Source organism: Anas platyrhynchos, chromosome 2, assembly GCF_047663525.1.
Source record: "Anas platyrhynchos isolate ZD024472 breed Pekin duck chromosome 2, IASCAAS_PekinDuck_T2T, whole genome shotgun sequence".
Classification (NCBI taxonomy): Eukaryota; Metazoa; Chordata; class Aves; order Anseriformes; family Anatidae; genus Anas; species Anas platyrhynchos.
The window spans coordinates 69,803,066-69,819,862 of record NC_092588.1 but is presented as its reverse complement, the minus strand read 5'-3'; the positions used below and the strand labels follow the sequence as shown (position 1 = coordinate 69,819,862).

At 38.9% G+C, this 16,797-nt stretch overlaps 1 protein-coding gene across 13 annotated transcripts in view; it reads left to right on the top strand.

Moving 5' to 3' along the window:
• FHOD3 (formin homology 2 domain containing 3) overlaps positions 1 to 16,797 on the top strand; it is a 382,905-nt gene that overhangs the window by 326,901 nt on the left and 39,207 nt on the right. For all 13 annotated transcript variants that reach the window (XM_027451788.3, XM_027451784.3, XM_027451783.3 and 10 more), the window contains 4 exons: positions 1,193 to 1,351; positions 9,606 to 9,788; positions 13,824 to 13,943; positions 14,422 to 14,583. In XM_027451788.3, the coding sequence (XP_027307589.2) occupies positions 1,193 to 1,351; positions 9,606 to 9,788; positions 13,824 to 13,943; positions 14,422 to 14,583 (624 nt within the window). The remainder of the gene's footprint in view (positions 1 to 1,192; positions 1,352 to 9,605; positions 9,789 to 13,823; positions 13,944 to 14,421; positions 14,584 to 16,797) is intronic.

The window sequence follows — 16,797 nt, the reverse complement described above, 5'->3', positions numbered from 1 at the left end:
TTAATATTATAAGAGAAATTATTTTAGCTCATTTTAGTACTCAGGCGCTTACACCTGTGCAGCTTCATTGCAGGCAAAAGGGAATTGTTTTCCTCAGGGTAGGGTAATAAAGTTCAAAGGAGTAAAATCTTTTCTCTTCATCCTTTTGTTCATTCAGAAAGGGTTTCTTTCTAACCTAAGAGATTTAAAATCTCTTTGGCCACTGCTATATCCTTGACGTGCAGCTACAGCTCTGGTAAATGCCTCCATGCTCGTGTCCCCGGCACAGCTCATCTGTCTTTCATAACCCACTGCCGAGGAGAGAGCCCTGGTGCAATCGCGGTCCTCCCAGTGGTTAGCATCAGATGTCCCCTCAAATGAATATGTCTGTCTTGTCAAACTTAGGAACCTAAAAACAGAGCTGCAGATCTGAGGCTTACTTACCCATATACCGCATGTGGGAAGCCTAAATTTAACTCCTTTCCCTGAGCCTTTTCCCTTCTGCACAAGCTGCTCGGAGCGGCGCGATCCTCAGCTGCGAAGTACGAGGCAGAGGCAGAGGTGTAAAGAAGGCTGCGTGCGATACAGATGGAGAGGAAGCAGGCTCTGCTGAACCCCGCTTGTTTTTATGTGGTCCTGGCCACTAACTGTGGTCCTGAAAAAGCGATTAATGGCCCGGGAAGTGAAAAGGACTGCTTTAAAGGAGAAGCGCCATCGCAGATCCCTCAGTTAGCTCCTCCATGGAAAGGGGTCTTACTAAAAGACTCTCTTACTCAAAAAAGGGGAAGGTTCAAGAAGGGTTCAGGGGTGCTTCTAAGGTGTTAGCAGAAGGGAGTTCTGACCAAATAAAATGGAAAACAAACATCATCTTTCTTCTAAAATTTATCCTGTTTATTCTGAAAGTTGTGTTTCTTTTTAATTTAAAATCCACCACCAACAACTCATCATTTTCACCCATCGTGTACATGAGGTAGTCCCCAGCTCCTCTACACTGCCCCTGCCTTCAGCCTTGTCAGCACGCAGAAGCTGCCCCGTGCCACGTCAATCGTATTGGTGTGAGGAATTAACGTGTTTTTTTTGATGGCTGTATATGAATTAGATAAGCATTCAGTGTCAGTACCGTTGCACAGAGGAAGGGTTTGGTGAGAGGAGTGACTTTTTCTTTAAAAAAGAGTGGAGGAGTAATTTCCTTGTTCCTCTCTTCTTTATCAAGAAAACTGCTGCAGATGGGAAGCGACAGGAGATCATTGTACTGGACTCAAAACGAAGCAATGCTATTAATATTGGCTTGACTGTGTTACCCCCTCCACGGACTATCAAGACTGCTATTTTGAACTTTGACGAATATGCCTTAAACAAGGAAGGAATAGAGGTAAGGAGTAGTCAGTATGTTCAAGTCTGCATGTTCAGTGTTTCATTTTATTCAATATTGCTCATCATACCGGCCATGTATTTAATGGAAGAGAGAAAAAGTGATGTATCTGTGTTACTGAAACCTGTTAGATCAATGCAATGTACTCAGAAGCAGGTCGTGTCCACCTGAGGTTGGGAATGCTCAGTAGATGTGATTTTCTCTGCTTTGTTTGTATCCAAGCTTGAATAACAGTGGTGCTAATTCCTACTGAGATTTTCAGAGTATTATCTATTCTTCTGAAGCTCGGTTTCTTCTTATGTTTATTAAAGCTATTAAAATACTAAACAGGACAAGTTCTGCATGCATACGTCGGAAATGTATTTAATGCTGAGCACACATAAAGCACCAAAGAATAGGCAGTGACTTTATAAAGCTGATGCAACTGGTACAGAGTTTAATAAAGTTCATGCCCAGCTAGCTGTTGTAGTCATTCTAGATTGTGTATCTAATGGAAAACAAATACAGTGACTAGTTCTGCTCAAAATAGCATTTCTGTGTTACTGTTGTTTGAAGAAAAGCAGTTGGTATAAAGATTACAGATGATGTAATTTTTACCATTACATGTTTGACTTTGCAGATATTCTTACCGAGATCCAAGATGAGCTCTGTTTATTATTTTTTTTATCAAAATACTTTTCTTCTACAAAATGTAAAAGAAGCCTGCTGCTCCCTTGTTTGTTTGTTTGTTTTATTGTGTTTGTATTCATTTCAAATCTTTCTTTGAATAAGCCTATATTATCCAATAAGAGTAATCTGCACAACTACAAATCTCAACCAGTGGTTGAATTGCATCGGTCCTGCATTGATTCATAGTCACCTTTCCGTGGTTTGGCTCTGTGTTTCATGATTTCCCCCTTTCCACCTTTACGGTGCTGACTACGGAAGAAAATGAGAAAAGCTGGCTGGAATGGAAATGGAGCTGCCAGCAGTTACACGCAAAATAAATACCCAAGGCAAAAGATTGTTCTAGCTAGAAGGCATGGCCTGATTTATCCCTGCTAGAATATAATTTCTTTCCAAAACTGTATTATGTGCTGTATGCACTCTTTATTGATATTGTGAAGGTTACAAATTAGACTTAAAAATAGGGATCAACAAAGGCTGCTCTTTTTTAGCCCAGTTGGTTAGATTGCAATCTTTGGGGCAAATATGGTAACCTCAGGTTTCCTACTGGCCAGTTACCCATTTCCATGACCCAGCCCCATGTTCCCACCACTGCATGGTGAAGTACTGAGTTTTCCAGGATAGGAGAGAAGCTCCACTCCAGCCAACTCCAACTCACAGACCACCAGTTAGACCTCAGTGCCGCAGGCAGTGTTCACATGGAAAGTCCAACATAAAGGGGGCTGATAAAGGACACATCTTCATTATCTTCAGTGTATCATCTCCTTTGAATTGTTGCCTTCCCTGGTGTGCTCAACAGAAGTTCAGCTGTCCTGCACAGCTCACCCTTGCAGTGCCACCGTTTGTAGCCGGGCCCATCTGCTGACCACCTGTGGTGTCCACAGCTGTGAGTGTATGGTACTACCACACCCTCATTTGGGTGGCCTTTCCATTAGCTGCCAGGAACCCATAATTTCATTGAAAATATATGTAATAAATGCATGCAGCTTTCAAATGGGAGAATTCAGAAACCAGGAAATGATACACTGCTGATCCCCATGCCCAGTGCTAAAGAAAATGAGATTTCTGAGTGTCCACAGCTTGAAGCTAAAGGACGTGGGTAATCCTGATGTGACTTTTCAGGTATTTAAAATCAAGAGAAAGGATAAATGGATCTGAGACTAGGTACTTTCCATGTTGAGAGATGACACCTTCATTAGTTGTAAGGGATGATGTTCATGGAAAAAAAAAATCTAAATGTGTAGGTCCATGTTTATTTGCTACTTGTCGAGTAAAAACATGCATTCAGGTTCCCTTCTCCAGTTCTCAGTTTGCAGATTTTTCTTCTGCATCATTACATAGAGAGACAAGTAGCAAGACAGAGGGTTGTACTGAGCTATACAGAGTTGGTCAAGAGGTACAAGAAGAGGCATAGAATTTCACCATCTTGAGTCCTGCTCCTTTCAGCAGAGGCCTTAATCAATTTTCTGTACTCCCCCTTTGACCTACAATGTAGATAAACTTTGTTCCCTTTCTCTTCTCTAGATTCATCTGTTCATTGTCTTTAGCCTTAGAGTTAGCTTGAGAGGAACAGAGGCTGTCTAAGTTTTTAGAAAATTTTCTGTTTCACAACAACTGTTTCTAAATCCTACAAAATAATTATAGTGATGAGGAATGAATCAGTAATGGTGTAAATATCAGCATCATTTATACAAAAACTGCAGAGAGTAAAGCAAATTGGTTGGTATAGAGTATCCTTTACAGTTAATCTGTGGGTTGCATGAGTATGACCAGTATGGAAGAAGTTACATGATTTATTTATTTAATTAAAAAACTGCATTGCCATGGGTACTTTTGAGTAGTTTTTGAGTACCCACTGTGATATCATATAAGATATGCATAGAGACCATCTAGAAGAGATGTCATGGCTAGTAAGCAGAAGAGATGGATGTAAGGAGTGCAGGGGAAGAGATGTGATGTGCTATGGTGAGGGCATTACATACTCTAATAAAAACTCAGAAAAGCTGAAGATTAGGATCATCTTCAGCTTTTAAGGGATCCAACAAGGAGGAAGGCACCAACAGAGTATAGTTACCTGAGCCTTCCTTTGCCTTGGCTGTGAGTTCTGCACCAAGTCCTTCACCGAGGTGCATCATCACTGTCATGATAGCATGTGTGTCACTTCAGTTTGGCATCTTGGTCCATGAGTTCAAGTTAAATGGTGCCTTAGAAGTGACCTTAGCAATCCCTTTAAGGACAGGGGACTAAAGCAGTGCTGACAGTAGCACTAATAACTTAGACAGTGAGGCAGTGGGATGCAGGCTACTAGCGTGCAATAGCCCAGCTCATCATAAAGATCAGAGCCCAGGGAATCTTAGGCTACCCATCCTAGATTCTGCTGAATGCTACTTCGTTTGTGGCATTTAGCTGTTGTTAGTAATGCATACTTTGCTTTTTAACTTAAAAAATTAAACTATGTGTTTTATGACCCTCTGTACCTAAGTATGTTGTGTATTTTTTGCCCATGTGTTCGAAGGGGTTTGGTACCTGTGAGAATGGGGGCACGCTGTTAGAAAGGCAGACGCAGTCAGTTTAGTATGCAGAGCAGGCACTGCTAGAAACACATTTTCACAGGAAGGCACAATGTGTGTCTGCGAGCACTGTGTGTCAAACCAACTAAAAATTTTTTTGCCACCTTACATTTGCCAAAGTGGTTGTGTTTTCCTTTCTTTGAAAGCTTGGCATTCATAGTGTTCAAACAACTTGGAGCTCCGCTGCAGAACAAAGACCTTCCTGCTTAGCATGGACGAGGGCTCTCTCTGAGTTGAGCAAAGAGGCGAGCTTAAAATCCTGGTGTGCAATTTTAATGAAGTGTTTCATCGGCAACAGCAAGCATAGTGCGCCAGACCAGTCCTTCCTGCTTATCTCCAGCAAAGGAAATGAGTAGGTCCTACCACAGAATGCTGCTCAGGAAGGGAACAAGGATCAAAATCAAATCATACCAAAGAGGTTAATTCATTTAGCTGAGTAAAACTGGAGCAATGCTGTGAGGAAGTGAAGGTGGTGTGCCTTGTGTTTTAAAAGGTAGCTTTCTGATGCTGCGTAATGGTGCATTGCTTTGGTAGGTATAGCTTTCAGTAAAACTATTTGAAATAAAAAAGCTGCCCAGATATGCCAGGCCCTTAATGCCCAAGAAGTTAAGTGCTTCTAAAGTCATGTGTTTGGAGTAGTTAGGTAGCTCTGAGATGTAAAAAGGGGTAAGAAATGAGAGCCTGCTGATAGAAAGGCAAACAGTGACATTCATAAACAACAACAAAATTCATTTTGAGAAATGATCAAGGTATTTAAATTTGTTCTGATAGTTTTCACCACAGCATGTTGGCATTCGCAGTTTCCAATTTGGTTAGTTAATGCTTTGTAAAAGTCTGATGGGGCGTTTCAAATGATGCTAGCTGACCTGAAAAAACACCTTTTTTCACAAGCCCAGACAGCACAGAGAATTGACTCAATAATGCTTTGCTGGCTGTACTTTCACAGTTAGTGTATCACTGCCCTAACAAGTTTCAGACTTTATTTAATGGGGAAAAAGCTACCCTTTCACTCCTTACAGAAAACAAAAACATTTTCTATGGTTTCTGTGAACAGCACTTGCATGCTGATGTATTGCAGTAGAGAGCTGAGGAAGTGGAGCAATCTGACTGAAGCCACAGCTGTCAGTTTCTGATTTACAGAGACCATTATAAGGCATTTTAGATACAGTCTCTTTTCAGAATTAGATCATTTTTTTGAAAAGTTCAGATAAAATTAGCACACCCAGCCTCATTTACTGTGAAATCCTGAGCTTCATATTCTTTTAGATATTCTATTCTACTCTTTTGTATGTATATCCTTTCATATTTTCTGCAGGCAGTGGGTTTCTTCTGCAAATAATGCAAACCACTGATGTGTCTCATGAATAGGTGTCTGAAAAGCTGAAGTGTCAGAGCCTTTTTTGATCTGAATCTTCTGCTGAGGCTTGTCAAATATTAGATGAAATTAGGACCCCAAACCAACCAGATTTTCAGTATCCTAGTTTTTTAAGGCTCCTGTTTGCCCAATAAAATCAACTGAAATCAAACGTGAGAGCTGAGCCACCCTTGCAACCTCATCACCACTGAGAAGACCCCTTATCTCTTGGAAGAGATAACTTAAGCACCTAATTTCCAGAGGTGCTCCAGACTAACAGTTTCTGGTTAGGTACTTCCTTGCATCCCATTTTTTATACCCTCAAGCAAACTGGGAGTCTGTCTTGCTGGTCATTTTAGGCAGTTGCTGGTGTGAACCCCCCTCCAAGGTGCCCAGCTCTTCCTGAATGCCTGAGGGACAGCCCGAATCTCCTACAAACTTCACCCTGTGAGCCCTGTAAGGCATTCCTCTGAGACATTTTTGGAAATCGTATATCAGGATGGCAGAGGCCAGGAAGTGATCAGTTCGATCCCTTCACTAAAAGTTCAAGGATCAAAACAATTAAGATCGATAATCTCATGTAAATGGGCTCACCAGTTTTTTTCTTTTATTATTTTTTTATCCATTACAAGGTTTTTGCACTTCTCAGAATTTTAGTCTCTTACCCAAATAATTGTGTTAAGAGTGCCCAGAGATTAAATAAGTGTATGACACATCTCTGTGTCACATTATGAGAGGATATGAACATAGGGCTCACCAACAACCAGTCCTCTTTTAATCTGCTTGAGGAATGCTGCATTGGAGAGAGTTTTCTGAACTAATCATTAGATTCAGAGCTATTTATGATTTAATGGTCATATCAGGTGCCAGTAACCTTCTGCCCTGCTGTGTTTTTATGCTCCTTTTACTGTCAGTGATGCTAAAAAAAAAAGAAAGAAAAAGCATTCAAAATAGTAATAATAAATTGGCAGGTGATGTACTCAACAGTTTTCAGCACTGAACAAATGGTTCAAGTTAGTCATAGAGTGGAAATAGAGAATAAGAGCATTTTACTGCTTGCTCAGGAGCACACTGAGGATGATGACCAGCAGGATAAGAATTACTTGCCTGAGCAAACTCAAAGCTCTGGTGAGTAAATAGTTGTTGTGGGGGCAGTTGCTCTGTGGCTGGGGTGAGACCTGCCAGCACATCGGCAGCAGCTCTGATTCCATCGAGGCAGCACTTTCAGCAGCCGGGGTGATGCTTGACAGCTGGCACCACATCTACAGGCTCTTTTGCTTGGCATTGCCTTTTTCACATACTGCAGTGAGCAGCAGAGCAGACTTGCAGTACTTGGACTCGAATACTTTTTGTCAGATCCATCTGGCTTGTGGTGTTTACATAAAGCTCAAGGAGGAGGAGAGTCCCTTTGGAAATAGAGCTTACTGTTTCCTTGCCCTCTTTAAAATGCCCGAAAGCAGTGCAAAATCTCTGGAGTATAGGCCCTGCACCACCACAAAATAGTTGTGGGATCCCTGGGTAGCTGCCAGAAGCCCTAGTTATTTGTAGGAGGCAATTGAAAATACTGCTGAAGTGTTAGCCTTCAAAAATGCATCAGAAGCATTTTTATATCCATCACATGGCTACTGCTCAACTCACCATGTATGGATGTTCATATGATCCTCTTTGCAAGCTGCTCTGGCTCACTGGGAGGGGTGTTGGCTTCTTGTCATTGTTTTAGAGAGAAGTAGGAACTAGGAGGCCTGACTTCTTCAGAGGTTCACATTGAAAAACCTCTTCTGGGTTTCAGGCTCGGTCTCTCTTTTATGAACATTTCTAGGTGGTTATTGTTTGAGCACTGAGAAGTGCCCTGAAGCAGCTACTTAAAATCTGTAGTTTGATGCCAGGTGTCACTTAACTTACAGATTTCAGCATCTGAGGATGGATACATAGCACAGCTCAAAATGAATACACAAATGCTGTCAATCTGAACAGAACATTTTCCAAATAGACATTGACAAGGGAAATAAAAGTGTACTGAGAAATATTCTTCCTCTTCTATTTTCCTTAGGATAGGGGTAGATCAAAAGATTTGTTTTCCTTATTACAGTAGATGCTCACAGACTTTTAACTCTCTCTGTTTCCTTTAGCTATAGGTGAGAGCAAGGGTAACTTCTTGCAGCGTTCAAGCAAGGGGGATTTTCTTCTTCTTGTAAACTGAAAGACAATGTTCTGACCAACATTGACAAGAAGAACTTCTTCCCTATTTGTATTTGTGGAAGTCTGTGTAAGAAGATGGTCAGCTATATGAATGATGTGGCTAAAATTAAATAAGAAGATGGTCAGCTATATGAATGATGTGGCTAAAATTAAATAAGTCCACATTCAACCGATTGAACATTGTTTGCTTATTCCTTGTTAACATTATTTGCTTCCTTAACTCTTGTTCTTCGCCAGATTGACCAGGAAAAGTCCCTAGTTCTCCACACTTAGCTGCAGCACTGTACAAGGAGCTAGATGAATTACTGGTACTGCAATACCACTATTGCTGCTGGAATTGGTACTGGAATACCAGTACCAGTTGGGGCAATGGTGCTACTTTGATAAATTGGCTATCTCCACTGCTGGAACAAGCCTGTAGTTTGGATTGGCAGGTCTCACAGCTCTTTGGCTGTATTTTTATTTTGGTCTCCTTACCTCCAAAACAGCCCTTATCATTATAGAAAGCTACAGCAAAAACATGTCATTCCTCAGATGAATAAACATAAGTTGTGCTGAAAATCTACTGATTTGTTTTAATGAGGCATTGATCAACAGGGCAAAGACTTCAACTTATCTGATGCCTTTATGTTGTTTTGCTTTTCTTTTTCATTTGAAAATGCATTCATTATGTTAAAAACTAAGAAGCAATACCTTTGGGAAGGAAAACTGCCACATGTAAACAAGCATGTAAAATCCAAGAATTAAAAGAAAAATATAAATGTTTTGAGCCATGCTGGCAGCAGAAACTGAAAATATTGAGATCGTTTTTCATCAATATTTTGGACTTTTCAGATCAAAAGAGAAAAAGACCATATGTTATGCAGTTCATAACTGTGTATTCAGTGAGTGTTCCCTGGGAAGTTGTCTTCACTTTGGGTGACATTTTTAGGAATGCCCTAGTATGTTGCAATGGTTTTCATGTTTCATAAAAGTCAAAACAATCTAAATGAAAAACAGTAAATGGTGAGAACAGCAAGGGCCAGGAGCTCCTGTTGTGCCACACAGTGGTATCTAATCCATCCCATCTCCTCTGAGAACCAGCCTTTTCTCCTTCTCCAGGCTTCCTTCCAAAAAGCTCAGTGTGCCACTTTGCTTAGAACGAATTGTCAAGTTGTGCTGTAAGAAACCTTCCTCCAGCTGTAATAGGTCCTCAAGCTTTTAGTTTATACCTACAGGTGCACTGGAACATGCATAAATGTGGAGGATAAATTAAACATTAGTATCTAGACTGACCTGCTGTAAATCACAGACCACAAAATTTTGCTCCTTAAAAAAACTTCACTTTGTCATCAAACAAGCTTGGGTGAAGTCAAAATGAAGCTTGTTGCTGCTGGTGTTCTTGCTACTGATGCGTCCCCATGCCCAGCCCTTACATGCATCTCAGCCCCTCCAACTGACTATTGTTTTTTATCTCCCCTTGCAGAAAATTTTGACCATGATCCCAACTGAGGAGGAGAAGCAAAAGATCCAGGAGGCACAGCTGGCAAACCCTGATGTCCCCCTGGGCAGTGCTGAGCAGTTCCTTCTCACCCTCTCCTCCATCAGCGAACTCTCCGCCAGGCTCCAGCTCTGGGCTTTCAAGATGGACTATGAGATAGTGGAAAAGGTGAGGCAAACATGGGGAGGCTGAGGTAGACACTCTTCCAAGTCTTTGCTTAATCTTTCTCTGTCCTCATTATTATATGAGTGTGTATTTTGTGGAAACAGTTATTAAGTCACTTTTATTTCAGTGGCTGACCTGGAAACAGCTGAAATGATCCTTCATAATCTATTTCTTCTATAAAAGAAAATTAGAGATTATGTCTTCCTTCCTTTAATTAGGCAGTAATGACATTGGAACAAAGAAGAGGGCTAATTCCTTGCCACAGCTGCTCCAGATGTTATTCAGGAAATGTATAACCTCAGATCAGTAAGAATTTTTCCTTGGACAAAGGTTGAATGAGGACTACAGGATTCACGCATACATCGTAAAATGAGAATATTGATCTTACATCCATTTGAACTAAGAAAAACACTATCCATTAAAGTTATTTCTGTTTATAGCTCTCTTACAAAATTGTAAACAAAAGATAGGATCATCCTTCAGGGGTGTTCTTTTCAGTTTGGTCACAGTTGACTGCCACCACCTTTTTCATAAACAGCGTTTATTCAGAGAACACTACAGTCAGGTTGTATCATGTATGACAAATCACATACAAAAATTTCAAAATTACAGCATGACATTTCGGTGAGTAGATGAAACAGAATCAAACTGTGAAGGCAATTTCAGCTACCTGCTGACTTCCACAATCTCTTTCAGGAATTTCAGTACAGGAACTCTCTGCTGCACTTCTAGTGCATACCCTGTGTGTTGCTCTGAGTTCTTCAGGCAGCTCTCTCCTATATATATTATCATACATGATATTGCGTGATTGATTCTGAGAAGTGGGACATACTTCTGTAAAAATGTCTTATGCTTATCTAGCCATGGATATTTCAAAACCTATAACAAGAATGGATTGATTTCCAGATGGTATTGTCAAGATTACTCAGTCTCTGCTTCATTTTCTTAGATTTTAGGAAATATCAAGCTAATATTCATTTTTCTTAAATGTGACTTTAATCTTAGATAATTTATACTTCTGACTTATAAAACATTAAATATATGTATCTGGTCTGAATATTTTTTGCCATTTTTTCTCCTCTGGTATAGATATTTATCCTGCTTTGAAGTTACCACAAGGCTAAATTGTTCCCTTCATGTGACCTGAGCTAGCAGTAGCTGTTAATCTATGTCTATACCTAGTATTTCTAGCTTGCTCTCTGAAACATTTGAAACACTACTAAAAGCAAAGGAAATTCTCGTTCTTTGCACTTTATAGGCAGTTACAGCACACTTGCAGCTTTCACTGTAAACTGTGACACTTGATCAAATCAATGCATTATTTTGGATTGAAGTATATGCATGTGAAAGTATATGCATTGAAAAAGGAAAACCCTTTCCAAATTGTCTGTTTGATGATGTGTATAACATTCTGAAGTGTTAACATGTGTCTAACATTTATGCCTACTGCATGTTCATCACTGGAACAGTAATTTTTGCACCTTTCTTTTGGTAATGTATTTTAACTACATACACAGAGGAGGTAGAGTTTCAGCTTTAAATCTTCATTTTCAGTCTTTTGATTGCTCTGTTCATAAACAATGACACTGTGTTACTGCTACCTCTTTATACTGAACTATTTCTGGTGCAGTTGCTGTCAAATTTGATTATCTTAAAGGGAGTTTAAAGGTCTTAGAAAGAGGAATAGAATGTTCCATTGTCCTAAATCTGATTTATTTATTTTTTATTAAGGTCATTGTGGGCAAATATATCCTTATTGATGACAACTTCAAAGGATCATAAATGAAGATAAGCAGGTGTAGAAATAAGAAAAGTTTGACTGGTAAAGAAAAGGGCTTCGTTTAGTTCCTCTTCTGAGGAGAAAGATTACCCCTAAGTCTAGGCTCCCTGAAGGTGGTGTGCTAGACAAATAGCATCACAGAGATTGTGCTTTTGAGTGATACTTAACCTGTCTGAAAATTGAAAAAAATGCAGCAGAATTTAAGTTGTACAGTATGGCCTTGATATTTTCTGGTCATTTAAAATTACATGATAATTTATGCAGGCCAGTCTCATTTAAATACAAATATGGCAAATTACATTTTTGTCATTCCAAAATTCCCATCCAAAGCTTTTACCCCTCCCAATAAAGCATGCTTGTGAACTTGTATAGGTAGAGTAACCTAAACATGTTAATAACAGAAGCATTTAACCTGACTTTATCAGATGTCTCACCACCAAAAATTCTAGATCAGCCCTCAGATTTCATTCAAGCATAATTTCTAGGTCAAAAACAAAAACATAGTAAAAAGGATGTGATATAGCTAAGGATATGAGGCAACTGCATTATGTATTTGCTTTTTCCAGGTAAAAGGTGAGTTTTAAAGGGAGCAACAATGGGTATTTCCCCTGTTGATATGGTACATAGCACACTTTTTTTTGTAGGGTTTTTGTTTGTTTGTTTTTATGCTACATAAATTCAAAAGCAAAGAGTAATGATAAATGTGCACTATATGGAAGAAAGCTTAAGCATGGATAGCTTGCATGTAAATAGTTAAATAAAAGGCTACAGTATGGCCTGCTTGGAAGCCTTTTATGATCCCTTTTTATCTATCCTCAGAATATTTCAAATCATTCTTCTAGGAAAGATTTTTAAACAGTTTGCAAGTTGATGCAGGTATACTGGTTCAAAAATCTGTGTTCGCAGCAGATGGATAGCATTGTGATTCATCTCCATAATGTAACAAAACAAAACAAAAAAAAAATCAGTCCTGACTTGTAAACCAATTCAAAGAATTGTGTGCAGCAGTTTATTGATTTTAGTTTAACTTGATAAAGCCTTGGATGATTTAGCAGCTCTCCTCTGATGTAGAAGTTACTGGGGTCACTGTGCCATTTCTTAATTTATTTCAAATTTGCCATACTGTTTTCTTAAGTTGAGAGTTGAGTTGTTCTGTAGTGACTAGAAATCCATGTTTCCTTTGTATTTGTGCTCTTATTTGTGGTAAAATATCAGTATAGTTTTTGAATGACCAGTTGTATTTCCCCAAGACAGTGAAGTTCACAGTTACTTTGCCTCTTGGTCTAAAATAACAGCTTAATTTTGGCTTCTTAGCTCATAAAAAGTGTAATAATTTGGGAAAAGAATGTTGCTCGGGGATTCTTTGGATGGCAATTGGAGATAGGAACAATGTGAACTGTAACTGTGCATATAAAATAAATAACCCTGGGCCTCACACTAAGATAGAAACAAGCTCACTCAACTCAATTACCCGCACTGTCTTCCTTTGAACTCTCTGGTGTAGTTCACTTCCCGAGGTAATGGAACTGAATTTATGTTTTCAAGTCTTATCAGTTCACATACCTATACTCAGACAATGTGTGTGGATGGAAGATGCATTAAGTTAAAAGATCAAAACGGGACCACTTTTAAAGCTTTATTTTTGCAGTATTTTATGTTTTTGTTGGTGGTGGGGTCTTTCGTTAGTTTGGGGTTCGAGGTTTTGTGTTTTGTTTTGTGTGTGTGTGGTTTTTTTTTTCCCCCATTTTTAAAGTCACACAAGCACAAAGTGGTATCTAAAACTCAGAGGTGACCGTCGTTTGAAGAAAGCTTTAGGGTCAGGCTGTGAATGTCAACTCAGCCAGAGTTCTAACTTTTTTGGGGGGTTGTTTTTTGAAGATTAGAAAGAATAGTTATAAGAAGCTTTCTTTTTTCACTTGGGACCAGGGGTGTTCATGTCCCTAATTCAGGTGCAACAGCCTTTTCAGTAATACTGTATCTCCTATCCAGAATCATAGAATAATCCCAAGGACAAGTAAGGCAAATGCATACATAAACAAGCAACATTAGGAAAGTATTTTATGTATTTCTTTGCTGTCCTTGCATGTGATTTATCAACTGGAACATGGAAGAAAGCCAGCACACATGGCTAGTTTACACTCTGCAAGACGCCAGTTCAGGAACTTTTTGCAGTAATTAATCTAAACCTTAGAATTAAAAACTAGAAGCAGCTATAGCCAACTACAGCCTTCATTTTCTTGTTTCTCTTCTCATGGCAGGAAGTTGCAGAACCGCTTCTAGATCTGAAAGAAGGAATGGACCAACTGGAGCACAATAAAACTTTGGGATTTATCCTTTCTACTCTGCTAGCCATCGGGAACTTTCTGAATGGAACCAATGTAAGCCCGGTGTTCCAGCATTTCCCCTGAGCTTTTTGCTTCAAAAAGCAGAAGTGAAAACCATTATGACACTTACAACCCAGTATTTATTGCTGACCAGAAATATAATCTAGAAAACAGAACCTACTTTTTCTTTTATTTGTGTTTCATGGATGTTCTTTGCCCTTTTCTGCATAACATGAAGGAAATTTAGAGCCAGGCATTCTCTTCGTGTAACTCCCTTGAGTTCAATGTTGATGCTCCCCATTCAGAATGAAGAACTTTGTCATGAGTCATTTCACTGTAGAAGGACTCATTTTAGGTCTAATCTTCAGCAAGTTAAGACAATAAAAATAAAAGCAATAAGTTTCTTTTTCTGTAAGATTCTTCATCTTTTCCTTCTACCCCTGCTTGGTAATCATTTTAGTCTACTAATCTGCATGGGATGGGATGGAGTAGCATTTTTGTTTTTATTTTCTTCCTGTTTTCCCTCTTACAGGCCAAAGCTTTTGAGTTGAGCTACCTCGAGAAGGTTCCAGAAGTCAAGGACACAGTGCATAAGCAGTCCCTCCTGCACCATGTCTGCACTATGGTGGTGGAAAAGTTCCCAGACAGCACTGATCTTTATTCAGAGATCGGGGCCATCACTAGGTCAGCTAAGGTATGTCTATAGGGTAAATATGTAGATTTATAAGCTCCTCTGTAAAGTCAAATCTTTAAGATTTAATTTTATTCTTTGATTTGTTCTTCTCTGGTCACAGAACTTGTTATGAATGTGGACGTGTTGCATTATTCCTCACGGAACTTCAAAGATGCCAGAACACTGTGTTTTGAGCTTTATATCTGTCTATCAGATGGTTTCCTCACCATGTTATGACAACCATTTTCATGTTTCTTATACATATTATTAATGTTATATAACTATTAGGAACTATTTTATGGTTACTTTATTTTACCAATATCTTCAAATTTGTTTACTTACTCTGTGGTTTGGAGGAATCTCTTCTTTAAGGCAGATACATCTCTTTACATATTTCAAAGGCACTAGACAGAATACGCTTCTGGGGTAATAAAATTGTCTCCATAATAAAAATGTCCTTGGAATACCTTGTGTAATTCTTTTACTGTCCTCCTGACAGCAAGTTTGATGAGGAGGAGTTAAGAAGGATAAAAACAAATAAAGGAATCCTGCAGCAGACACTTTTTTTAAAAAGTGGTAATCAATTACTAATGCATAAGTCTAGTCAATGGCTTAATTTGGAATGCAGAGTATTTATTGGTAGTACTTAGGATAGAAATACTGTAACCTCATTTTTGGGGCTCTCAGTGTGTCAAATTTCATGGACGACTCTTAAAAACAATGCATTACTCATTAATGGAATAAATTTGACAGAACATCACCAGGAAATAACCAACATGAAAATTCTGGTTTGTAATTCCCATCTAGTCCAGTATCTTGAATTGGACAGTGGCTGATACCAGCTGCTTGAGAGGAGAGCACAAGAAGCTTTGAAGGAGGAGGAAGATCTCTCCTAGAAAATCTTTTTTTCATGAGTCATAATACTTATTATATGCATCAAATGGAAGAATGATTGCTTTTCCAAAAAACACATTGTTTTGATACTTTGAAGGGAAAAAACTGCATAATCCTTTTTTTTTTTTTAAACTTCAAAAATACAATCTTATTTTGGCTCATAGAAAAGTTCTTGTGACAATGATTTTCATAATCTAATTTTTTCTGTTGTTGCATTTGCCAGTTTCAGGATTTGCTGTCTTGAATATATTGAACAGTAGAAACTTTTTTATCTCCCTATTTCATAAAATCCTAGAATTTTTTAGGTTGGAAAGGACCTCTGAAGGTCATCACCCTTTTCACTGAAATGCCAAATTAAGCCAGGCTGCTCAGAACCCTGTCTGTGTTTCAAATAATCCTTCCACATCTTTTTTAGACACCCATTTCCACACTTTTTCTCCATCTTCCCTTCTGGGATGTGTTAAATAATAGTAAATACAGCATTCTAACCTCTTCGTACAAATATTGCATGGTTACTATGTTTGCCCATTCTGTTTATACTGTCTTTTGTTAGACAGCCTGAGATTTTGTGTTGGTTTTTGTTGTTTTTTTTTTTTTACTATTGATGTCCTTCTGACACCAGTCATCTTTGGACTGCTCACAAGGGCATCCAGGCAATCTTCTGAGTTGATCTGGCAATTCAGAACCCAGCCAGACACGGAGTTACTCCAAGTTACTGCCTGCAAAGTGCACTTCGTGGCAATCTAAAGTAATGACCGTGATCTGCTGAAGCAGACTGACTGACTGCTTATCACTTAAATCCCTAATAGCCCTCTGAAGTCGGGACTAATCTGAGTTAATTTCTTGCCATCTGTAGATTTTACCCTCTCAGCATGCTTCCTTGGTCTCAAATAGTTTTTAAATATTTAGTAGAAACCACAAGCTACCTGCTGTTAACCCTGTCACCAGATGACAATCAATACGTATAAACTCTTTTATTTTGCTTTCAGCCTCACACTTCATAAGTTGCCTCCCATGAGGCTTCTTGTAAAGATTTTGAAAGTCTAATTTTTGTTCCTTGCTCTCATCTGTTCACCAGCTTATAAATATATTCATAATCTAGTGATTTCTTTGATGTTTTGTTTTCCTATTTTTATTTATTCTTTCAGCCACGTAACAGTTATAGTAATAAAGCTTGAAGCTCTAGAGTCCTCTGAATCACCCTTGCTGCTTTTGTCAAAGATAGGTGAAACTTTTGCTATCCTCTGATTCCCCAGATTATTAAGTATAGTGAAGGCAGACTCATTTTAGCCTGTGGCTCAATTGCTTTATTTTAATTGCCTTCAGAATTCTTGTCTTCTG